The sequence below is a fragment of the Anguilla rostrata genome, chromosome 8, assembly GCF_018555375.3.
Source record: "Anguilla rostrata isolate EN2019 chromosome 8, ASM1855537v3, whole genome shotgun sequence".
Classification (NCBI taxonomy): domain Eukaryota; kingdom Metazoa; phylum Chordata; class Actinopteri; order Anguilliformes; family Anguillidae; genus Anguilla; species Anguilla rostrata.
This window is the reverse complement of record NC_057940.1, coordinates 36646164-36671901: the sequence shown is the minus strand read 5'-3', so window position 1 is coordinate 36671901 and position 25738 is coordinate 36646164. Positions and strand designations below refer to the sequence as shown.

The following is a 25738-nucleotide window of genomic DNA, read 5'->3' as shown; positions in this document are numbered from 1 at the left end:
CAATAAAGTCAGGCACTATAAATATTTTTAACATGCAAGGTAAGTGTAGTCTTTGCCCAATAAAACTAGAATAAACATTATATGGACTTTACCGAACTACCAATTGTATCTGCTCCATGTAGACCAGCTTGACGCTTGATGCTAAGCTACCTAGAGTGTGAGCTCTGTAATGGTTCGCTTGGCACATTGAATGTGTGCAAACAGCCCATTGACAAGTGCTCCTTATATTTGATAAGTGAGCATCTGGTCCTGCTGGTTTGAGTGGCATTACTGCAAGTTTGCCCCGGTCTGCTCAGCAACCCAGACACCCACATCAAACTTCATAAACTCCATGAGTATACTTGACCATTTAAGAGTATAGAAGAATCGACTGAAGAAGTATTGAGCCTACATTACATTACATTATAGGTTCTTAGCAGACGCTCTTATCCAGAGCGACTTACAACAAGTGCATTACAAAACTCAGAGACAAGCGCTATACAACATTCCTGCAAGAGAGCTACAATAGGTATAACTTTGCTTAGGTATAAGTGTGAATTGTACACCCTATTTTTTTTTTTTTTTTTTTTTTTTTTTTTTTTTTTTTAGAAAAAAAAAAAAAAAAAAAAAAAAAAAAAAAATGTTAGAGGGTAGTGGGGGGTGATGAGGTGAGATGTAGCTTGAAGAGGTGAGTCTTCAGTCTACGTTTGAAGACGGCCAGGGTCTCTGCTGTTCTGACTTGCACAGGAAGGTCATTCCACCACCTTGGGGCTAGAACAGACAGGAGGCGTGACCGGGTGCTGGTGCGAGCCGGGGCAGGGACCAGGCGACATGTGGCAGCAGAACGGAGAGGTCTAGCTGGGGTGTAGGGTCTGATGAGTTGACGTAGATAGGGAGGGGCTGACCCCCTGGCTGCTTTGAAGGCAAGCACTAATGTTTTAAATTTGATGCGAGCCATCACGGGGAGCCAGTGGAGGGTGGTGAGCAGGGGGGTAACGTGGGAATGTCTGGGGAGGTTGAAGACCAGACGCGCTGCTGCGTTCTGGATGAGTTGCAGGGGTCTGATAGATGATGCTGGGAGGCCAGCAAGCAGGGAGTTACAGTAGTCCAGGCGGGACAGGACCACTGCCTGGACGAGGAGTTGGGTCGAGTAAGTTGTGAAGTTGCCTACACTTAAAGACGGCGATGCGTATGAAGCCTGCATATGCAGAAGGAGATGGAAGCTCTATAAGAGAAGGCTCTACCACCCATTGTAATTTTGAATAAATATGGAATTTTCACATACCCATTATCTTGTGAGGCAAATAATATTTGTGAGTTACTTATTCCTTGATGAGGAGAGTTTGGAATAAGTCACTCACAAAGATATTCTGGAGGAAAACCATTGAAACCATTTTTTCAGCATCCTGGAGGGACATCATCTTCCATAATAAAGATATGTTCCTCAGGTGGAAGAGGGCCACATTTATGATATAATTAATGTGGGCCTGAAAGGCAAAGTTGAATCAAACTTATGATAAGGTTTATCAACTACTTTGGCAGAGGCAGAGAAGCCATTTATATTTAAAGAAAACTAAGAATTTATCTCTAGGAGATTTGGGACCTACTACGAGTATATAAGTCTCATTAGAATTCAACATAGGGACATTTTGGGTCACCCAAGCCTTTACGTTTTAAGACAGGCTGCTAACTTGGCTAGCGGATCAACATCACCTGGTTTAAACGGTATATAAAGTTGTGCATCATCTGCAATGCAGTGATAGTTAACACCATGTCTGCTTATGATATTACCCAAGGGGGAGTATGTACAGACATTAAGAGCACAGGACTAAACACAGATCCGTGAGGTACTCCTGAGTTTACCCAGGAATACACAAAGTACTTATTGTTCACTTTAACAGACTGAGATCTGTCAGTGTCAAGAGACTGAAACTTCCACTTTAGTATCAGTGTTATTACTTCAGGGGCAACAGTGGTATTGATCAAATCAAAATACTAAATGAAGTTGAAGTGGCCATTGGCTCAAGTATGATATCTTTTAAAGTTGTGTTCAAAATGAGGTCTGATAAAGACAAAGAAAGATACAAGCACAAAACTGTTGAATAATTGAATAATTACCATTGTGGCTGTCCTTGGTACTGAATGCCTCCGAGGTTTGGCAATAGCAGGTATCTACGATGCCATCCAGAGGAGGTGATGAGCGTTCATCTGCTCATCTTGCACTACTACTCCTGTAACAGTCACATAATTTATCATTTCATTTGCATCTATGAGCATTAGTCACAGAATATGCTTTGAAGCATATTTAATATTAATGACTGAAACACCATGTCCCCTTTAGTTGATCTGTTTTTCGATCGTCTTCATTGTCGTTCCAAGATTCTCCAGCAGGGGACCTCCTAACGCTACACAGTCCGTCGGATCAAAGATCTGGGGAACAGGCAGGTTTTTGTACGGCCGGTTAATTAGACTCAATCACTGTGGTGCACTTTCGGTGGCGGGACCAAACTGGAAGTCGGCAGTAAGTGGCTATACAAACAAGGCTTTTCAACATTTTCCGCAGAAATAAAGAAGATTAGAAGATTCTATCTGTTTTAATACATTCATTTTACATTACGTTTCTGCGGGTTGTTTGCATTTTACATTCCACATTCTATTTTCTGCCGGCTGAATCAGTCGTTGAGCTAGATATAAAATAAAAGATATGCATGTGAAAAGCTCAAAAGAGTACTATACATTTGCGTCGGATACATACAAATCCAAGTACATGCAACACATTCTTTACAAGCGAATCGTTGATACATTTGAAAAGCTGCGTGAAGTCTTGAAGAATGGAAAAGCCAACGGTCGGCTGTGTCTCTAGAGTGAGAGGTTTTTGTACGGCGCGTGAATGAGTCTGTATCACTGTGGTACACTTTTGGTGGCGGCACAAAACTGTCAGTTGGACGTAAGTAATTCTCTTCCACATCCTTCACCTGTCGATGTTTTTGCGTTCCTTTTTTTAATATGCTGCAATTTTCCGACGTTCGATGTCGTGAATCAAAATTGTAATTCTGGAGATGCGTGAATGAAAAACAGAAATGTTAGTCAGATTGTCAAATGATGTCAAATACTTTTTATTCTAGCCCATATTCACTTCAGGCAGTTTGTCTTTATCGTACGCCTATTGATGTTTAGATGACCGTACTGCAATAACTTTCTATTTTGCGCTCGAGGTGAACTAAATTAAATTGCATTGGCTCCCTTGCCGTCGGCAGGATCACTCTGTAGGAGAATGTCGTTTTGCAGACCGTGCCTTAAATTACAATCTCTTTCTCAGAAATGTGGAATAAAATAGTGTTGTCCACCTAACACTAAATATAAAAAATTAAAATGATTTAATCAGAGTTATTTATTTTTCACACTTTAAAATGAAATTGGATCATAGCCTACTTCATACACTTTGTCGTTTGTGTTGGTTATGAAATCCGATCGTTTTATTCATTCAGATTTAGTTTATTTTAATGTTTATTTGCGATCGCATTATTATATAAAAATTGTTGTTACATTACAGACTTATGGTCTTATGTTCTGATGTCATAACATTCTCTAGTCTACGGTATATTATGTTTAGATTTTAGATTTTTTTAAAAAAGCGAGGAATTTCCAATGCAATGAAAATATTTACCAAATGGGTCATTCTTTTGAAAACTTAATGTAAAAGTTCTATGAAAATTGTTTCTTGCTGCCGGAGTGCGCGTTCAGTTCATACACGTGAAGGAACACAACGGGAACCTCGTGGTTCATTCTGTAGGTTTTCAGCGTGAATATCATTATGTATCCATTCTTTTGCAAGACGTTCTGCGTATTGTAGTGGGTCTATGGTAGGCTCCTGAAATAAGCTGCAAAAGTGGAGTAAATTGAAAGTACTGCACTAGAAGCAGTTCTGGTTGTGATGAAGAATTTTATCATTGTTAAGTACTACCGTCACGATCTGATAATAATGGAATGCATGCAGACAGAACCTTTAATAATGCCAATGTACTTTATATTGTAGAATATGAAGCAAATGGAAATAAAGTCTATTCGGACATTCCAAATTAGTTGTAAGTGATAACTTCTGTATGACATTTCACGTCTCAGTCTCATTTTAAGGACAGAATGATTGACACATAGGGGTGGGGGGTGGGCGTGTCCACTGTCTGACCTCACTGTCTCTGCCCTGTCTCCCAGGTGACACAGTCCCCACCCTCACAGTCCTGCCCCCCTCCAGTGTGGAGGTGAAGCAGGGGAAGGCCACACTGGTGTGTCTGGCCAACAAGGGCTTCCCGTCAGACTGGACTCTGCGCTGGAAAGTGGACGGTACCAGTAGGAGCTCGGGCGTGGCCGGGAGCGCCGGGGTCCTGGGGAAGGACGGCCTGTACAGCTGGAGCAGCTCCCTGACTCTCAGTGCGGACGACTGGATGAAGGCGGGGTCACTGACCTGTGAGGCCACAAAGGGCTCCCAGGCTGCCCCCCCTCAGACACTGAGGAGAGCTGACTGTGCTGAGTAGGGCGGGTGCAGGCCCAGCTCACACACTCTGATCACGCTGTGTTTACCCTGCTCTGCTCTCAGCCTCTCTGCTCCTTACTGCTGCACACTGAGCTGGGCCTGTGTGTGAATCCTTCCTCCAGCCTGAGCTGTCACTGCTAATGTCTCACATGTGCTCTGCTTGTGCTCCTCAACAAATATGCATACCTGCCTTCTTATTTGTGTTTGTGTGATTTTGGCAATAGCTGTTAGATAAAAATCATTGAAATAATAAAGATTTTTTGAAAAGTTATTGTTTGACTGGCTGTTATTATAAAAATAGACTTTTGTGATACTGTTGTTTTTGTGCAAAATCTGTAGTGATTCCACCAAAAGGCCAGCCCTCACTCTGATGAAATCACAATTACGTTCTTGCCACTGAAATACTTTTGGAATACACCCAAGAATTCAAATAAGATAATAAAAATTAAACTTTAAAAATGTGTTAATTGAAAAAGTATATATATTATTTATTGAGTCAATGATTTAATTCTGAATAGGTTTCCATTCCTGTCTGTACAGTTTATTTGATTGAAATGTATTGAGAAATCACTAAGATATATTACATGAGTTTTCTTTTCATGGAAATACAATTATAATTAATTACAAAATTACAATATACCAATTCAAGGAGACTAGACAAAACCAGATGGAGGTGATGAGAGGTTGTGTGTGAAATACTGATCTGGAATCAGTTAAGGAGGGGCAGTCCCAGCTCTGGAGGCCTGCTGAGAGGAGCAGTGATGTGTGAGCGCGCTCAGTGCAGTTCTGTGCAGCAGGATGTGTGCTCTGCTCACACTAACCCCCTGGGGACGGCCCAGACACCTGGCCACAGTGCTGCTCTATTCCCAGATTGAGTCAGTCCCACTGAGGGACAGCAGAACCAGCCTGCCCCGCCCTGCATATGCAAATCTGAGTTTCACCCCCACAGCTTGCAGTTTCTCAGCCCAAAATACCCCACCACTGAGACAGCTGTTTGAGCATGAGGAGGTAGAGGGCTCATTTTCATAGTTAGCTAAGAATAGATTAGAGATTTCACATGTGAGGAAACATGCACCCTTACTTATCTGTGCTGAAAAATAATGTGATACTTAAATTTAAAGTTTAAGTATCACAATATAAGAAAACTTAAAATGTCTATAATCATAAATACTGTGAAATCTAAAAATTCAATTGTGCATTCAAGTGAGAAAATATTTTTTAAATGAAGATTAGCAGCCAAGAAATAATTATGCTTTCATTTTAAATGCAACAATGAATGCATGTAAAGAAGAATGCATTCTCGATTCATAAATATTCAGAAAACAACATATTCAAAAATTTGATGATTACAATTTCTATTTGTATTTCACATTCTCCAAAGATTGTCCAAAAAATAGTATTTTCTCCATTTTAAAATTTTCAGTGGCTTCAATGAATGTTTTAGTCATTTAAATGTTTCCTTGTGATTTCATGGACTGAAAAATTTAATTGTATATGTTGCACTTCTCGAATGGAGAAAAATAGGTCCCCATAATTGTTAGGTTACAGGTTAAAACATTATTTTGGAGTCAAATAATTGAAATAATATTAAATTAGTCCTGTTCCATGTAGCACCAGGTAAGAGTGCACCCATTTCTTCTCCACTCAGATACTTCTGCTGTTTGGTGCATCAGAGGGGTCTCTTACAGTTGGTGACCTTGACACTTGACGGGTATCTGAGGGGTTTTCTCACTTTCATATATTCCATCCTTCAAATTTACAGATACACAATGTTGCATTTATTCAGCAAACACAAACAGGTTTTGATAATACTAACCCTGTACTGACCCCATGCCTGAAATATAAAGGATGCCTGTGCAATTGAATGCATTAAGCTCAAGGGATATCGGTTCAAAATGAATGCATTGATATCTTTTGAGTTTAAAATGATATAATTTAATAATATGGGAGCTTGTTATGGAATTCTGTCCATGCTGTATCATGCTACGTTGTGGTTAAATTGAATAACTAATAACAAAATTTGAAACTTAAAATAATATGATGATCGTGCCAATCAAAGAAATACTGTCGCAGAAAATAATAAATTCTGCGATTCAGTGCATCGTGGCTGAGATGTCACCAGGATACCATCTGAACAGAAACACCTTTAATTACATAAACTCTGATGTATGTATTCAACTCAAAATACCCTTCAGACAGCAGTTCATTTGAAATCCCACTCCTTCCTCCTCTAGGAGAAAGTACACATACTCTGCTTTTGGGTGGACTCAGTACACCCAGGTGATCATTGCTGCTTGTGAAATGATACTCTGTGTTCCCGGTGATGTAGTCTTACAGAAATGTGTGTGGTTCAGCAGCAGCTCTGTTATAGGTTCTGTGTGACACAGAGCAGCTCCTCTTCAGTACAGAGGGGTGTGTATTCAGGACTGTGGCTCATTGTCGCCCCCTACAGCCCTGTTGTAAATACTGGTATTCCAGAACAGTGCCTCCCCGCTCAGCACCTGCAGTAGGTCCCAGCTGCAGCAGTGCAGTCTCTGTGCAGTCTGACTGAGGGAGGTTTTTGTACAGCTCTGTATCACTGTGTGAGCGGGTAGCTGTTGTACTGCTGACAGTAATAATCTCCTGCATCTTCAGCCTGGACTCCAGCGATTTTCAGTGTAAACTGAGTCCCAGATCCACTCCCACTGAAACGATCAGGAATCCCAGACTGGCGATTTGTGGCAGCATAAATCAGAAGTTTAGGAGCCTGACCAGGTTTCTGCTGGTACCAGCTGAGCCAGCTGCCCACACTCTGACTGGTTGTACAGCTGATAGAAACAATGTCTCCCAGCTGAACAGACTGAGCTGATGGAGACTGAGTCAGAATTATATCTGCCATTGATTCTGAAAAACAAAGCAGGGAAATGGATGACAATCACAATAATATTGACAAACAACATGCAATATTCTGGTGAATTTGATGATAAAACAAGGTCATTGTTTAAAAGAAGTATCAAAGAAAATGTGAACCAAAACTGAAATTCCAATTTAAAATCGATTTGTCTTTCTCACCCTGTATAAGGAGTCCCAGCATCACCAGCAGTAGAAAGTTTGACATCATCATAATGCTGCCTGTGTCAGTGTCTGTGAAAGGACTGGACAGTCACTGATCTGTACTGGGGGTCTTAAAGTGTGTGGAGCAGTGAGGCAGGACAGGTATGCAAAGCCCCTTCCTCTATACAAATCCTGTCACACACAGTTAGAGGAGCTCCGATGTGTGAACAGCAGTGGGTCTGTAGAGAGCTGGGACACGTGCTCTATTCACTGCTGTTTTCCCCAGTCAAGCATTTGAAAGTCAATATTACTATTTTTGGCTTTGTAATGTATGATTTTGTAAGTATAACTGGTGAATACATGCAGGCTGAATATGGCTTATCATTCTCTAAAAAATGTATTGAATAAATTCACATTGTGTGTTATAATTTTAGTTTCTTTATGGGAGATCAGACAGTAAAGGACATCAGTCAGACTCCGGAAATAATTCAAGTGCAGTCCATCTGTTTAGAATTTATGAAAAGTGAAAAACAAGATTATAATGAATATTCTCTGATTTCACTCAGAAAACATTCTTTTTTAAATTTAATGCAATTGAATTTTGACAACTAGCAATGAACATGCTTGTGCTTAAATATTGGAAAACTGACTTAACCTTGCAAAATTGTATTCCATGTTTTAAACAAAGGTTTATCGTAATTTTTTATCTAAACTGTAATTCCTCCATCAGTCCTGGAGGACACAGAAAATCCTGCTTTTTCCCATGTCCTGACAGCAGCCACTAATTTTCATTTTGCTCTCAGCCAGCTGAGCAGCGCAGCCACTGAATCTGGGAGCTCACACTGTGCAGCTGGTACAGGCAGACTGCAGGCAAACAGTCAACCAGAGGAATCACTTTGTCATCAGTGAGAAAGGGACAACTGAGCTGAATGAATCCCTCCCTCCTATGGTGACCATACAGATAATGATGTGTTCCCTTCTACACAGCGGCTCACAGGATTGGTCAGCAGTGCCTATCAGGCTGTAGTTTGTGCTCTTTTATTATGGTGTTAGAGGATCAGATCAGAAGCAGCAGTGGAGCCCTCTGATTGGTCAGGGTGTGTAACAGCAGCCTGTGTGATGTGTGCTGGGAGAGCCCTGGACTGAGTGACTCCACTGTGCTGGACTGCCTGCTGTTCACTGCTGCTGGGTTCTGTGACATCTTGTGTTAAACTCTTTTACAATTAATTCAAAATGCAAAGTCATTGGAAATATATCCAAATAAAGGCTAGGATGCACTGAAATTAAAATTTAGTGTAATCTTTTTGAATAGGGAATCTGAATGATTTTATAATAATCCACTGTAGCTCAATGTTTTCGAGCAAAGCCCCTCAGTGTCTCTGTTGAGTGCCTCCACCCTCAGCACCTGCAGTAGGTCCCAGCTGCAGCAGTGCAGTCTCTGTGCAGTCTGACAGAGGGAGGTTTTTGTAGGGCTCTGTATCACTGTGTGAACAGCCAGCTACCACCGATCTGATGCAAACTCTGGCAGTAATAATCTCCTGCATCTTCAGCCTGGACTCCAGTGATTTTCAGTGTGAACTGAGTCCCAGATCCACTCCCACTGAAACGATCAGGAATCCCAGACTGGCGACTTGTGGCAGCATAAATCAGAAGTTTAGGAGCCTGGCCAGGTTTCTGCAGGTACCAGTTGAGGTAGCTGCCACCATAAACGCTTTGACTGACTGTACAGCTGATAGAGACAGTGTCTCCCAGCTGAACAGACTGAGTTGACGGAGACTGAGTCAGAACTATATCTGCCATCGATTCTGAAAAAGAATAAACGTTAGTTTGAACATAAATATTTCAGTAAAGTTTTTATATAATTGTGAATTTGAATATAAAAACCGCAAAAGATTTTGTGAAAAATTACCAAACATTTTCTAAAATATGACCAAAACCCCCAAGTGATAAATTACAATGAAATAAGATTTTCTCACCCTGAGCAAATAGTCCCAGCACCACCAGCAGTAAAATGTTTGACATCATCATACTGCTGCCTGTGTCAGTGTCTGTGAAAGGACTGGACAGTCACTGATCAGTACTGGGGGTCTTAAAATGTGTGGAGCAGTGAGGCAGGACAGGTATGCAAAGCCCCTTCCTCTATACAAATCCTGTCACACACAGTTAGAGGAGCTCTGATGTGTGAACAGCAGTGGGTCTATAGAGGGCTGGGGCACATGCTTTGCTCACAGCTGCTTTTTATCCAGTTAAATACTCAAATGTCAATATTACTTTTTCTAGCATTATACTGTATAATTATATTATTTACTGTTGTGTGTTTTCATCAGACGACACAGTAGCACTCTGTCCTTCCTGTGGGTAAATAGTGAAAATAAAATGTATATAAATCCCTTTAAATAAAAGCTATGATTTTGAACAGTAACCGCCTTTGAATTATTTGTTTACAAAACAAAATCTTTGGAGTATAAAGAAAAAATATGTCTATGTCCCAAACATCATGGTGCTCACTGTGTATGGGAAATGTAGTAGAGGTAAAAATGAGGATAGTACAACGGTCTAAGTGGTTATAAGGCTGAAGTATGGGCTGCTGGGTAGCTCACTCGGTAAGATTCCCGCATGCTGTACATTAGTGAGTGCCATTGTCTCAGACTGACTGTGGCCAGATATCCTGCTGGGTTGATGCACAACTAGCTCTTTGTCAGCCAATGGATTAATGGAAGGGATTTAGTCGATGGGGAGAGCAATGTTGCTTGAGTAAATCGCTGTTGGCCGTCCGGGCACCATTGGCTTGTCCCCTGCGCATGCGTATGATTGGATCTCCTCCACCCCTTTTCTGTGTGTGCGCAGCTCTTGTGGCTGCAGTGTGAAACGAAGCAGCTGGGTGGCACTGTGTCATTTTGAGGAGAAATGTGAGAAGTCCTTACTCTCCTGAGCTGGAAGCAGGACCACACATGAGGGCATGCTTGGACGTAGTTTGCAAATTAGGCATACCAAATTTAGTGCAATTGGAGATTGGAGATGAATTTAAAATTGACTGCACAGCTAAGACATCAGTTTGATCCCATCTGAAAATAAATACCTTTAATGACACCAGTTATGATCCATCCATCCATCCACCCATTATCTATACCTGCTTATCCTGGGCAGGGTCGCGGGGGGGGGGGGTCTGGGGCCTATCCCAGCATGCACTGGGTGACATGCAGGTAACCAGTTATCATCTATGTATTGAATACATAATCAAAATACCTTTCTGAAAGAAATTAATTTGAATATCCCTTTCATTGCACTTCTGGGAGAATGTTCACATACTCTGATATTGGGTGAACTCAGCCAAACCTGGTCATCATTGTTGCTTGTGAAATGATTCTATGTGTTTCCGGTGATGTAGTGGTACAGAAGTATGCGTGTTTCAGCATCAGCTCTGCTATGGGTTCTGTATGTGACACAGAGCAGCTCCTCTTCAGCACAGAGAGGTGTGCATTAAGGGCTGTAGCTCATTGTCGCCCCCTACTGCCCAGCTGTAAATACTGGTGTCCCAGATCAGTGACTCCCCCCTCAGCACCTGCAGTAGGTCCCAGCTGCAGCAGTGCAGTCTCTGTGCAGTCTGACTGAGGGAGGTTTTTGTACGGCTCTGTATCACTGTGTGAACGGCCAGCTACCACCGATCTGATGTAAACTCTGACAGTAATAATCTCCTGCATCTTCAGCCTGGACTCCAGTGATTTTCAGTGTAAACTGAGTCCCAGATCCACTCCCACTGAAACGATCAGGAATCCCAGACTGGCGTGTTGTGGCATCATAAATCAGAAGTTTAGGAGCCTGACCAGGTTTCTGCAGGTACCAGCTGAGGTCGTTGCCATTGTAAACGCTCTGACTGACTGTACAGCTGATAGAGACGGTGTCTCCCAGCTGAACAGACCGAACTGTTGGATCCTGAGTCAGAACTATGTCTGCCATTGATTCTGAAAAACAAAACATGGAAATGGATGTCAAAGCAAATTAATATTCTCTAACACTGGGCAATATTCGGGCAAATTTGACTATACATTTATGACAATGCTGAGAACAAAGTTGATTTGTTAAAAGTAAAGAAAGAAAATATAACATGACAAAAATCCAAAGTTAAACTGGATCCGTCAATCTTACCCTGAGCAAAGAGTCCCAGCATCACCAGCAGTAGAAAGTTTGACATCATCATAATGCTGCCTGTGTCAGTGTCTGTAAAAGGACTGGTCAGTCACTGATCAGTACTGGGGTTCTTAAAGTGTGTGGAGCAGTGAGGCAGGACAGGTATGCAAAGCCCCTTCCTCTATACAAATCCTGTCACACACAGTTAGAGGAGCTCTGGTGTGTGAACAGCAGTGGGTCTGTAGAGAGCTGGGTCACATGCACTATTCACTGCTGTTTTTCCCCATTGTGATGCAGGGACTGGGTGCCCCGCCCAGCTGTGCTTGTTTTCTCTCCCTCTCTTGTCACCTCTCCCGATTCCCAGTGCAGGATCATGAAAAGCAGCCACAGGCCAGAGAGTTGCACCCCAAACATAACCGCAGTAATTACACCAGTTCTTCAGTGATTGGGAGCAGGCTCTTCCAGGAGGGGCTCCAGCTGCAGCACTTAGAGCCTGAAAATCATTCACTCTCCCCCAATGTGTGTGCTGTTACCCACCATGTCTTTACTGCAATGCACAGACTGAGCAGCACAGGCACTGAGCTGGAGGCCTGTGCATCTTGTGCAGTTGACACAGGCAGGAAGCAGGCAGCCTGTGGAGGACCAAATAACCAGAGTCACTCTTACATGATGAGGCAAGAACAGCTGAGCCAACTGACACCCTCCCTTTCTGATCAGCACTATGGCCAATTACACACTGGCCTGTGGAGTTACTGGCCAGTCAGGAGCAGCACCATCAGAATTCAACACCAGATTGAAACTTCCACTTATCAGCATTATTACCTCAGGGATAACAGTGGTGCTGATGAAGGTAAAACTCAAAATGAAGTTAAAGTGACCATTGGCTCAAAAATGTTTTATTTTTAAGTTGTCTTCAAAAAGAGATCTGAGTAAAATTAAGAAAAATGTGAAAAAAGTTGAATAACCATTGTGGCTGTCCATGGTTATTGAATGTCTGTGGGGTTCAGGAATAGTAGGAATCTGTGACTCCATACAGGAGGTGATGAGCGCTCATCTGTTCATCTCGCGCTACTAGTCCAGTCACAGTCGCATCATTTATCATTTCGAGTCAGGGCACTTGAATTACAGAATGGGTATTGAAACATATTTAATATTAATATTTCAAACTTAATAATGAGAACACGATCTTAACAGCTTTCAGAACATCATCTTAATTGTTCTTCCTCAGTTCTCCAGCAGAGGACTTTCTAACACTACTCAGTCTGTCAGATCAACGATCTGTCCAACAGGCAGGTTTTTGCACGTCCGGTTAATTAGATTCAATCACTTTGGTGGACTTTCGGTGGCGGGACCAAACTGGAAATCGGCAGTAAGTGGCGACACAACCCGGCTTTCTAAACTTTTTCTGCAAAAATTTTAGAAGATTCTACCAGATTCTATCAGTTTAAACGAAGTGTTAGCATTGTAAATTCCACATTTGATCCTATTCAAGCTGTTTCAGTAGTTCAGTTAGACGAAAAACACAGATCCACATAAAGCTCATCAAAGTAAACTACATTTGCAGAGGATATAGTGTACAAAAATCAAAGGGCATGTAACATGTAACAAATTCAACAAACAAAAGCCACATAAAGTCAGAAAGAATGAAAAAGGGCAAAGGCAAACGACTGTCTCTAGAGTGAGAGGTTTTTGTACGGCGGGTGAATGAGTCTGCATCACTGTGGGTCACTTTTGGTGGCGGAACAAAACTGTCAGTTGGACGTAAGTAATTTCTCTTTCAGACCCATCACTATCGATTTTTGTTTCATTTTAAGATGCTGCAATTTTCCGACGAAGTAAATCAAAATGCTAATCATTTTTGTGATGCGTGAATTAACAAAAAACAGTAGGCTTATTATTTGCAAAATTGGCAATTGATCTCAAATCCTTCTGAATTAATTTTAATTCACTTCACAAATAGCTTTTTCTCATTGTAAACATTCCACATTTTATATAATTCAAGCTGAATCAGGTGTTCAGCTGAACAGAAAAAAGAACATATGCACGTGCAAAGCTCAACAAAGTAGCTAAGCTGCGTTTGCGTAAAATATTTACAAATCAAAGGACATGTAACATTTTAAAAAATGGTCAGAAAGAACGGGAAGGGGCAAAGGAAAGCTGTGTCGCTTGAGTGAGAGGTTTTTGTACGGCGGGTGAATGAGTCTGTGTCACTGTGGAGGACTTTCGGTGGCGGAACAAAATTGTCAGTTGGACGTAAGTAATTCTCTTTCAGATCCATTTAATTAAGCCGGTGTTTTTGCTTTCTTTTTAAATATGCTGTAAATCTTCCGACGTTAGACGTTGTAAATCGAATTTCTAATCATTGTTGTGATACGTGAAAAAATTCTCAAATTCTTTTTAATCTATCCATCTTTGACTTCAGTCTGTCAGTCTTCGTGTTTGATGCTTAGATGACGGTACCGATTGTCAGATGCCTTTTCGATTTTGTGCTCCAGATGGACTAAATAAATTGCATTGGTGTACTTCACGTCCATAGGATCACAACGGCTTTATTGATTTTTGAACAGTCTAATGGTATTAATGGTACAGTCGAAGGAACTACGAACATCATCGTTTTCTCAGTGACATGCAATGCGACTGTTATCCACGTAATTAAAAATAAATAAATAAATAAAATAATAAGTCATGTCTTAGCATTCTGTAGGCTACGGAATATTGGTTTCAGTGCTAAAAATGTGAAAAATTTCCATTTTTGATGAATTCGTTTTTCTATTTGATACATTGTAGTAAGGTTTAAGAAAAGTTGGTAATGCTGTTTTCAGACTGCGTGTTCAGTTCATAAATGAGAAGGAACACAAAGGAAACTTCAGAAAATGTGATTCATTCTGTAGATCATCAGTGTTTAATGCCATTATGCATTTATTTATTCTTTCATTAAAGGTTGAGGATATTATTTAGGGAACTGATTTATAATTTACAAAAGCAGGTCAAGCTGTACAAGAGCTGGAGAATACAATTAAACGTTTAATGAAGAGTTCTGTTGCAGCGCCAAATCTTCTCATTATAAAGGGCACTCACAGTTTATAATAATAATAATCATAATAACTTAAAGAAGCAGACTGAATATTTAATCGTGTCAGGATGCATGTTATTCTGCAATGTGAGGTGAATCGGGATAAACTCACTTCAGCCACTGCCTGAGTATAACGCCTGATAATTTCTGCATCACATTCATGTCTCATTGTGCCGACAGAATGATTGACACATGGGGGCGTGTCCACTGTCTGACCTCACCACATCTCTGCTCTGTCTCCCAGGTGACACAGTCCCCGCCCTAACAGTCCTGCCCCCCTCCAGTGTGGAGGTGAAGCAGGGGAAGGCCACACTGGTGTGTCTGGCCAACAAGGGCTTCCCGTCAGACTGGACTCTGCACTGGAAAGTGGACGGTACCAGTAGGAGCTCGGGCGTGGCCGGGAGCGCCGGGGTCCTGGGGAAGGACGGCCTGTACAGCTGGAGCAGCTCCCTGACTCTCAGTGCGGACGACTGGATGAAGGCGGGGTCACTGACCTGTGAGGCCACAAAGGGCTCCCAGGTTGCCCCCCCTCAGACACTGAGGAGAGCTGACTGTGCTGAGTAGGGCGGGTGCAGGCCCAGCTCACACACTCTGATCACACTGTGTTTACCCTGCTCTGCTCTCAGCCTCTCTGCTCCTTACTGCTGCACACTGAGCTGGGTCTGTGTGTGAATCCTTCCTCCAGCCTGAGCTGTCACTGCTAATGTCTCACATGTGCTCTGCTTGTGCTCCTCAACAAATATGCATACCTGCCTTCTTATTTGTGTTTGTGTGATTTTGGCAATAGCTGTTAGATAAAAATCATCGAAATAATAAAGATTCTTTGAATAGTTATTGTTTGACTCGCTGTTTTTATATAAATAGACTTTTGTGATCCTGTTGTTTTTGTGCAAAATCTGTAGTGATTCCACCAAAAGGCCAGCCCTCACTCTGATGAAATCACAATTATGTTCTTGCCACTGAAATACTTTTGGAATACTCCCAAGAATTCAAATAAGATAATAAAAATTAAACTTTGTATTAATTGAAAAAGAATATATATTATTTATTGAGTCAGTGATTTAATTCTAAATAGGTTTCCATTCCTGTCTGTACAGTTTATTTGATAGAAATGTATTGAGAAACCACTAAGAAATATTACATGAGTTTTCTTTTCATGGAAAATACAATTATAATTAATTACTAAATTACTATATACCAATTTATAAGAGACTCAGCCAGAGACCAGATGGAGGCGATGAGAGGTTGTGTGTGAAATAACTGATCTGGAATCAGTTAAGGAGGGGCAGTCCCAGCTCTGGAGGCCTGCTGAGAGGAGCAGTGATGTGTGAGCGCGCTCAGTGCAGTTCTGTGCAGCAGGATGTGTGCTCTGCTCACACTAACCCCCTGGGGACGGCCCAGACACCTGGCCACAGTGCTGCTCTATTCCCAGATTGAGTCAGTCCCACTGAGGGACAGCAGAACCAGCCTGCCCCGCCCTGCATATGCAAATCTGAGTTTCACCCCCATAGCTTGCAGTTTCTCAGCCCAAAATACCCCACCACTGAGACAGCTGTTTGAGCTTGAGAAGGTAGAGGGCTCATTTTCATAGTTAGCTAAGAATAGATTAGAGATTTCACATGTGAGGAAACATGCACCCTTACTTATCTGTTCTGAAAAATAATGTGATACTTAAATTTAAAGTTTAAGTATCACAATATAAGAAAAGTTAAAATGTCTATAATCATAAATACTGTGAAATCTAAAAATTCAATTGTGCATTCAAGTGAGAAAATATTTTTTAAATGAAGATTAGCAGCCAAGAAATAATTATGCTTTCATTTTAAATGCAACAATGAATAAAGTAAAGAAGAATGCATTCTCGATTCATAAATATTCAGAAAACAACATATTCAAAAATTTGATGATTACAATTTCTATTTGTATTTCACATTCTCCAAAGATTGGCCAAAAAATTGTATTTTCTCCATTTTAAAATTTTCAGTGGCTTCAATGAATGTTTTAGTCATTTAAATGTTTCCTTGTGATTTCATGGACTGAAAAATTTAATTGTATATGTTGCACTTCTCGAATGGAGAAAAATAGGTCCCCATAACTGTTAGGTTACAGGTTAAAACATTATTTTGGAGTCAAATAATTGAAATAATATTAAATTAGTCCTGTTCCATGTAGCACCAGGTAAGAGTGCACCCATTTCTTCTCCACTCAGATACTTCTGCTGTTTGGTGCATCAGAGGGGTCTCTTACAGTTGGTGACCTTGACACTTGACGGGTATCTGAGGGGTTTTCTCACTTTCATATATTCCATCCTTCAAATTTCCAGATACACAATGCTGCATTTATTCAGCAAACACTAACAGGTTTTGGTAATACTAACCCAGTACTAACTCCATGCCTGAAATATAATGGATGCCTGTGCAATTGAATGCATTAAGCTCAAGGGATATCGGGTTCAAAATGAATGCATTGATATCCCTTGAGTTTAAAACGATCAAATGAATAATACGGGAGCTTGTTATGGAATTCTATTCATGCCGTATCATGCAATGTTGTGTTTAAATTGAATAACTAATGAGAAAATTTGAAACTTAGAAACAAAAGATGATCGTGCCAATCAAAGAAATACTGTTGCAGAAAATAAATTATGCAATTCAGTGCATTGTGGCTGAGCTGTCACCAGGATCCCATCTGAACAAAAACACCTTTAATTACATAAACACTGATGTATGTATTCAACTTAAAATACCCTTCAGACAGCAGTTCATTTGAAATCCCACTCATTCCTCCTCTAGGAGAAAGTACACATCCTCTGCTTAGGGTGAACTCCAGGTGATCATTGCTCCTTGTGAGCTGAAATACGACATGTTTCCTGTGATGCTGAGGTACAGTAGTGTGTGTGGTGCAGCAGCAGCTCTGCTATGGATTCTGTGTATGACACAGAGTAGCTCCTCTTCAGTACAGAGAGGCATACATTTAGGGCAGAAGCTCATTGTCGCCCCCTACTGGTACACTGGCAATATGTCCCAGATCAGTGCCTCCCACTCAGCACCTGCAGTAGGTCCCAGCTGCAGCAGTGCAGTCTCTGTGCCGTCTGATTGAAGGAGGTTTTGTACAGCTCTCTAACACTGTGTGAACACCCAGCTACCACTGATCAGATGGAAACTCTGACAGTAATAATCCCCTGCGTCTTCAGCCTGGACTCCAGTGATTTTCAGTGTAAACTGAGTCCCAGATCCACTCCCACTGAAACGATCGGGAATCCCAGACTGGCGTTTTGTGGCCCAATAAATCAGAAGATTAGGAGCCTGACCAGGTTTCTGCAGGTACCAGTGGAGATAATGGCCATTGGAGTTGGTGTGAACGCTCTGACTGGCTGTACAGCTGATAGAGACTGTGTCTCCCAGCTGAATAGACTGAGCTGCTGGAGACTGAGTCAGAACTATATCTGCCATTGATTCTGAAAAATAAAATGGCAATGGATGTCAATGCACGTTATCATATTACAATCAGCAGAATTTTGGTAACTTAGACTGTAATGGCAACTTATGTCAAAACAGTTGTTTTGTGAAAAGAAAAAACAAAAATGTGAACTATAACTAAAACCTCAAGTTAAAATAGTTCTGTCTTTCTCACCTTGTACAAGGAGTCCCAGCATAACGAGCAGTAGAACGACCAACATCATTATAGTGTTGCCTGTGTCAGTGTCTGTGAAAGGACTGGACAGTCACTGATCAGTACTGGGGGTCTTAAAGTGTGTGGAGCAGTGAGGCAGGACGCATATGCAAAGCCCCTTCCTCTATAAAAATCCTGTCACAAACAGTTAGAAGAGCTCTGATGTGTGAATAGCAGTGGGTCTATAGAGAGCTGGGACACCTGCTCTTTTCACTGCTGTTTTTACCCAGTCAAGCATTTGAAAGTCAATATTACTCATTCTGACTGTACTGTATGATTATACTGTATGATTATGGATGTGTAACTAGTGAAGACTGGCTAAATATGAGGTATAATTGTAAAATACGTAGTTAATAAATTTAGACATTGTGTGCACTGATGACAAGTTAATTACAAGAAATCAAACAGTCTTGGACATAAGTCAGGCAGAAGGAATTATTCATTCACAGTATATCCATGTGGAATCAATGAAAAGTGAAATACTGTATTTCTGTGAAAATTTCCTGATTTCATTCAGATGACCTTCACTCCCTCTATTTTATGCAGTTTTATTTTGACAACTAGCACTGAACATTCTTGTTTTTGAATACAGGAAAAACTAAGTTGATCTTGGTAAATGTAATCCATGTTTTAAACAAAGATTGATCCTCATTTTTGTCCTAAACTGTAATTCCTCCATCAGTTCTGTAGCGCACGGATTCTCATGCTCTTCCCCATGTGCTGCCAGTAGCCTATAATATTCATTTTTCTCTCAGCCAGCTGAGCAGCGCAGCCACTGGATCTGGGAGCTCACATTGTGCAGCTGGTACAGGCAGACTGCAGGCAAACAGTCAACCAGAGGAATCACTTTGTCCTCAGTGAGAAAGGGACGACTGAGCTGAATGACACCCTCCCTCCTGAAGTGACCTCACAGATAACGATATGATCCCATCTACACAGCGGCTTATAGGATTGGTCAGCAGTGCCTATCAGACTGTAGTTTGTGCTCTTTTATTATGGAGTTAGAGGATCAGATCAGAAGCAGCAGTGGAGCTCTGATTGGTCAGGGTGTGTAACAGCAGCCTGTGTGATGTGTGCTGGGAGAGCTCTGGACTGAGTGACTCCACTGTGCTGGACTGCCTGCTGTTCACTGCTACAGGGTTCTGTAACATCTTGTGTTAAACTCTTTTACAAAGAATTCAAAATACATAATCATTGGAATTTCATCAAAATAACATTCATAAATAAAGGCTAGGATGCACTAAAATTAAAATGTAGTGTAATCTTTTTGAATAGAGAATCTGAATGATTTTATAATAATCCACTGAAGCTCAATGTTTTTGAGCAAAGCCCCTCAATGTCTCTGTTGAGTGCCTCCACCCTCAGCACCTGCAGTAGGTCCCAGCTGCAGCAGTGCTGTCTCTGTGCAGTCTGACTGAGGGAGGTTTTTGTATGGCTCTGTATCACTGTGTGAATATAGCTTTACTGTTGATGTAGTGAAAACTATGACAGTAATAATCTCCTGCATCTTCAGCCTGGACTCCAGTGATTTTCAGTGTGAACTGAGTCCCAGATTCACTCCCACTGAAACGATCAGGAATCCCAAACCGCCGTGTTGTGGCATAATAAATCAGAAGTTTAGGAGCCTGACCAGGTTTCTGCAGATACCAGCTGAGTGAGCTCTTGCTAACACTGGAGTAGTAAAAGCTATGACTGGATGTACAGCTGATAGAGACCGTCTCTCCCAGCTGAACAGACTGAGCTGCTGGATCTTGAGTCAAAACTACATCTGCCATTGATCCTGAAAAAGAACAAAATGGAAATGGATGTCAGTGCAGATAAATATTTTCGATTTATGCACAATTCTTTTGTGAATTTGACTACACAAAATAACAATGGTTGTAAAAACATTTGTGTTTTAAAAAGTAAACAAAGAAGAAAACTTGAAAATCTCAAGGTAAAATGGATCTGTCTTTCTCACCCTGTACAAGGAGTCCCAGCATCACCAGCAGTAAAACGTTTGACATCACCATAATGCTGCCTGTGTCAGTGTCTGTGAAAGTACTGGGGGTCTTAAAGTGTGTGGAGCAGTGAGGCAGGACAGGTATGCAAAGCCCCTTCCTCTATACAAATCCTGTCACACACAGTTAGAGGAGCTCTGATGTGTGAACAGCAGTGGGTCTGTAGAGGGCTGGTACACATACACTATTCACTGCAATTTTCAACCAGACAGCATATTTATAGTATGCGTTAAGTTAATTACTTTTAAAAAAATTAGATTGCACTTATATAGATCCATAATTTGTCACGGGTGACAGCATATTGACTAATATTCCAGAAAATGTGTATTTAATAAATATCTGTGTTGTTTGTTCTGATAGACGTTTCAGTATCAGAAATTAAAAAATTCAGTGACATCATGCATGCACAGGAAATGATTCAAATGTTGTATATCCCTGTCAAACGAATATGTACTAAAACACTGTTACAGTGAGATTTTACTCTTGTCATTATGAGCAGGTTCTTCCTCATATTTAACACTATAGTTTTCAGATGATTACAATGAGATTCTTTGTGTTATCAGTGGGAATACTGTGCTAACTGTAGAAGGGAACTCTCTACTTCACTCTCTACTGCTATGTTCTCCAGTGTAGCAGTGGAACGCCCATTATTATTTTTCGCTGATTTATTTTTCTTTCTTTTTTCTATCTGAGATTATATTTATTGAGTCATGCCTTCCATCTTCCATGCCCATTTTATCAATGTCCTCCATCATTTTGTGAGAGCACAGAGAAACTGCATCTCCCATGATGCACATTCTCCCAGGAACCACTTGCTTTTCCTCACTGCAGATCACTCACTTACATGAACAGCGGGAGAGTATAAGATCCTGTTCAGCTTATATAGACAGACTACCCTGTTGTGAGGCTGCTTCAAACTGCACCAGTTAGGTCTAAATGTAATACCAGCCTGGGTTTTTTTTTCACAAAGCAGGGTTATTGAGTTAGCTGTATAATTGTTTTGAGTAAACCCCGGAACAGCTCTTTATACTTCAGACCATGTGCCATATGTTGGAGGGTTCTGGGTTTTACTCAGAATCAGAACCAGAATCAGAATCGTTTTTTATTGCCAAGTATGTTTACACATACGAGGAATTTGTTTTGGTCAACACACCGAGGCAGCCATCTGCGGCGCCAACTTACTAGATGAGAAATGAGAGAACAGGAGAAAGGAGGAGGGAAAAAAAACAGTCCTTTCAATGAAACGAGAGGGCACTCGTTTCATTAAAACAAAGAAAAACCTCAGCACATAGCAACATCATAAAAACATTACAAACATTACAACAAAACTCGAAGACTTGCACATGTGGTAGGGGGTAGGGTGTCGGGGAGGGGAAGTGTCGCAGCACAGACACTGGGGGGAGCGCGCAGCCGCTCAGGTGTATCGCATCAACCCTCAGCAGACTGCACTGTAACGGGGGAGGGAGGGGGGGTGGGAGCCAAGAAGGCGTTGAGTAGGAGGTGGTGTGTGTGTTACGTATCTTCATGTGCGTGTGTGTGTAAGTCCATGGACTTCATCTCCACCACATTCTCAACATTGTCTCTGCCGTCTGATACTGATGACGAGGACATGGCCATTGCCGTGGAGACGACCTCGAAGAGTCCTGATCCAGAGACAAAGTTCCATAGGAGCAGGGAGGTGGGGGTAGGGCCGAGCATCTGTCTGCATAACAATCCAGGAGAGTGGAGAGATATCAGCCTTCCAAGGCTGATGTGGGGGAGCCAATGAGGATAAGGATTGTTTTGGGTTCAGGCAGATTCTGCATTTTTCGTCTACCTTTAGTCCTGTGGTTCTCTCAGCGTTGTTCCAATCATCCGAATTTGATGGCCCATTTCAGTGAGCCGAACCAACAACTTCTCCAAGTTGGTATCCATCATGCGAATTTGCGATCCAATCGCATCCAGTTTGCGATTGAGCTCGCAAATCGCTTGAGTCTGAGTGTTGACAGCCCTGCCCGTTCCCTCAATGGCGGGCAGCTTCCCAATTAGTGCTGCCAACGCCTTCTGAACTTTGCGATAAATCAGGATGCTGCCAGCTCCAAATAGCAGAAAGCCTGTTATCATAATTCCAATCAAGTAAACGTCTTCAACATCCTCAACGGAAAGGATCGACAGGCACACGACCATCCACTCCTTCCAGGAGTCCATCGTGTATCCGGCTGCAAACGTTCCATCAGGGCAAGAGGGCTCTCCCTGACCCGTTCTTCTCGTCGAGAAAATACTATCAATTGCTTTGAGAGACCAGTTGATCAGATCCATGATTTTAGGTTTCGGAGAGAAATGCAGAGAGAGGCTCCGGATAGTTCAGACAGAGACAGCACAAGACAAGAGAGCAGCAAGCAGGGGCAGATAAGGGCAGGGAGGGAGCAGAGGAAAAAGCGTCCGCCTTCGTTGAGAGCAGGAAGAGAAGTGCACTTATCCAGCTAACTCAGTAATACTGCTTTATGAAACAGGGCCCTGTAGTTTCCTCTCCCTTATTATACAGTAGCGCTTTTATATCAGCAGCAAAACAGCAATCTCTGTCTCTGCCCTGTGGTCACACATTGTAATGGCAGCTTGTGCCATGTATAGAACAGCAACCCGTAGTGGTGTCCTCTACAGCCAAACAACACAGATTTATGAAAATTTGGAAGGGAGCACAGGGTCAGTCCTGCATTACTTATTCAGATTTGGATAAATTGTACTTAGTTTAGTCTTTAATACACATGAAAATTCCTCCTATTGTAAATCATGACGATACTTAAGAACAATGCTTTTTTCTCACTCCTACATCCATGCAAACAAAAGAGAGAAATATCCAGAAGTGTGTCATTGCTGTTCCACAACCAAGGGTGAAAGCGGAGTTAATGGGGAAAATGGATCTGAGTTTGGAGTTTGGGAAAGAGGAGGAGGAACACTGCAGGAGGGCGTGAGAGCATTCCTCCCCTCAGAGTTCTTTATCAACAGAAATTATATCTGGCTTAAGCTGCAGAGAAGCGGATGAACATCCACAGGACTTCAAAATGGCCACACTTGGTGTCAATACCAATCCCCCACCCTCCCAATCTGTGCTCTGTAGGCTTTAGATAATTTAGCTACTTGATATGTGGTATTAATATCTAATTATCTTGTGCAACTTCAGGGAAATAATTGTCTAAGAATGCATCAGGGTCTCGTCATCAATATTAAAGCAACATTGACTAATGTGAAAAAAAACCTTTTTTAGATCCATAATTATAATTTCCCCCTGGAAAAACCTCAAATGTGCACAAACATTACATTCAAAATTTTGACTTTTGTGTGTTGAGTCCCAGCTCTGACCCAGTGAACAACATTGAATTGCAATTCTCAATTTCAGTCTATTGTTGTTAAATCTGTGCATCTTCTCCTTGTGTTTACAAAGTGGTGATAGGGTCCACATTCCATTTCATGTTTCAGAAGAGATTAAACAAATTTATTCCTGACACAATTCCTGTGTCTCAAGTATATTCTTTCAATTAAAAATTTGTGCTTATATAATTCAGGTGAATCTTAATAGGAATGTTTTGTATGTGCTCACATTAACATTTAGAGAAATTGTATTAAATATTAGAATAGGTGAATCATTATTGCACAAAACAGCTGAGAATATGAGCAGAGCCCCACATTGTCCCGGATCAGTGCCTCCCCCCTCCCTCAGCACCTGCAGTAGGTCCCAGCTGCAGCAGTGCAGTCTCTGTGCAGTCTGACTGAGGGAGGTTTTTGTACGGCTCTGTATCACTGTGTGAGCGGGTAGCTGTTGTACTGCTGACAGTGATAATCTCCTGCATCTTCAGCCTGGACTCCAGTGATTTTCAGTGTAAACTGAGTCCCAGATCCACTCCCACTGAAACGATCAGGAATCCCAGACTGGCGACTTGTGGCAAGATAAATCAGAAGTTTAGGAGCCTGACCAGGTTTCTGCTGGTACCAGCTGAGGTAGTGGTAGGAGCCAGTAACGCTCTGACTGGCTGTACAGCTGATAGAGACAGTGTCTCCCAGCTGAACAGACTGAGCTGCTGGATCCTGAGTCAGAACTATATCTGCCATTGATTCTGAAAAACAAAGCAGGGAAATGGATGACAATCACAATAATATTGACAAACAACATGCAATATTCTGGTGAATTTGATGATAAAATAAGTTCATTTTTTAAAAGAAGTATAAAAGAAAATGTGAACCAAAACTAAAATTCCAATTTAAAATCGATTTGTCTTTCTCACCCTGTATAAGGAGTCCCAGCGTCACCAGCAGTAGAAAGTTTAACATCATCATAATGCTGCCTGTGTCAGTGTCTGTGAAAGGACTGGACAGTCACTGATCAGTACTGGGGGTCTTAAAGTGTGTGGAGCAGTGAGGCAGGACAGGTATGCAAAGCCCCTTCCTCTATACAAATCCTGTCACACACAGTTAGAGGGGCTCTGATGTGTGAACAGCAGCGGGTCTGTAGAGGGCTGGGACACATGCACTATTCACTGCTGTTTTTACCCAGTCAAGTATTTGAAAGTCAATATTACTGATTCTGACTGTACTGTATGATTATACTGTATGATTATGGGTGTGTAACTAGTGAAAACTGGCTAAATATGAGATATAATTGTAAAATATGTGGTTAATTAATTTAGACATTGTGTGCACTGATGACAAGTTCATTACAAGAGATCAAACAGTCTGGGACATCAGTCTGGCACAAGGAATTATTAATTCACAGTATATCCATATAGAATCAATGAAAAGTTTAATACTTTATTACTATGAAAGTTTCCTGATTTCATTCAGAAGACCTTCTCACCCTGTATTCAATGCAGTTTTATTTTGACAACTAGCACTGAACATTTTTGTTTTTAAATACAGGAAATACTAAGTTGATCTTGGTAAATGTAATACATGTTTTAAACAAAGATTTATCCTCATTTTTGTCCTAAACAGTAATTCCTCCATCAGTTCTGGAGCGCAGAGAAAATCATGCTCTTCCCCATGTACCGCCAGCAGCCTCTAATTAACATTTTGCTCTCAGCCAGCTGAGCAGCACAGCCACTGAATCTGGGAGCTCACATTGTGCAGCTGGTACAGGCAGACTGCAGGCAAACAGTCAACCAGAGGAATCACTTTGTCCTCAGTGAGAAGGGGACGACTGAGCTGAATGAATCCCTCCCTCCTAAGGTGACCATACGGATAATGATGTGTTCCCTTCTACACAGCGGCTCACAGGATTGGTCAGCAGTGCCTATCAGACTGCAGTTTGTGCTCTTTTATTATGGTGATAGAGGATCAGATCAGAAGCAG

At 41.6% G+C, this 25738-nt stretch overlaps 1 protein-coding gene, 2 long non-coding RNA genes and 4 gene segments (V, D, J or C); 2 read left to right on the top strand and 5 right to left on the bottom strand.

The window, feature by feature from the left end:
* The window catches only part of LOC135260274 (Ig kappa-b4 chain C region-like), a 5551-nt gene extending 770 nt beyond the window's left edge, over positions 1–4781 (top strand). Inside the window, 2 exon segments of the C gene segment in view lie at positions 2849–2926; positions 4192–4781. Coding sequence covers positions 2849–2926; positions 4192–4511 — 398 coding nt within the window.
* The window catches only part of LOC135261616 (uncharacterized), a 15661-nt gene extending 5853 nt beyond the window's left edge, over positions 1–9808 (bottom strand). Inside the window, exon 1 of the long non-coding RNA XR_010331997.1 lies at positions 9520–9808. This is a non-coding gene — a long non-coding RNA (uncharacterized LOC135261616). The remainder of the gene's footprint in view (positions 1–9519) is intronic.
* LOC135261609 (immunoglobulin kappa variable 1D-12-like) lies at positions 5849–8390 on the bottom strand. The segment is given in 2 exon segments: positions 5849–7393; positions 7562–8390. Coding segments are annotated over 2 exon segments (360 nt in total).
* A 1253-nt stretch (positions 9809–11061) lies between the features above and the next one.
* On the bottom strand, positions 11062–11776 carry LOC135261604 (Ig kappa chain V region K29-213-like). The segment is given in 2 exon segments: positions 11062–11505; positions 11690–11776. Coding segments are annotated over 2 exon segments (378 nt in total).
* Positions 11777–11947: 171 nt separating this feature from the next.
* On the top strand, positions 11948–15578 carry LOC135261593 (uncharacterized). The gene is made up of 2 exons (XM_064348077.1): positions 11948–12521; positions 14989–15578. Exons 1-2 carry the CDS (start codon positions 11963–11965, stop codon positions 15306–15308), a joined length of 879 nt encoding a protein of 292 aa, XP_064204147.1. The 5' UTR covers positions 11948–11962; the 3' UTR covers positions 15309–15578.
* A 1065-nt stretch (positions 15579–16643) lies between these two features.
* Positions 16644–25738, bottom strand: part of LOC135261619 (uncharacterized) — a 56871-nt gene continuing 47776 nt past the window's right edge. The window contains exon 2 of the long non-coding RNA XR_010332000.1: positions 16644–17567. This is a non-coding gene — a long non-coding RNA (uncharacterized LOC135261619). The remainder of the gene's footprint in view (positions 17568–25738) is intronic.
* On the bottom strand, positions 23743–24828 carry LOC135261607 (Ig kappa chain V-III region PC 2485/PC 4039-like). The segment is given in 2 exon segments: positions 23743–24507; positions 24676–24828. Coding segments are annotated over 2 exon segments (369 nt in total).

Bases quoted from the DNA above. Each gene is read 5' to 3' on its own strand.
- LOC135261593 (XM_064348077.1), top strand. From the start codon at position 11,963: ATGCAGGGACTGGGTGCCCCGCCCAGCTGTGCTTGTTTTCTCTCCCTC. The intron at 12,522-14,988 runs GTAAAACTCAAA...TCTGTCTCCCAG, and splicing joins TAACAGTGGTGCTGATGAAG to GTGACACAGTCCCCGCCCTA.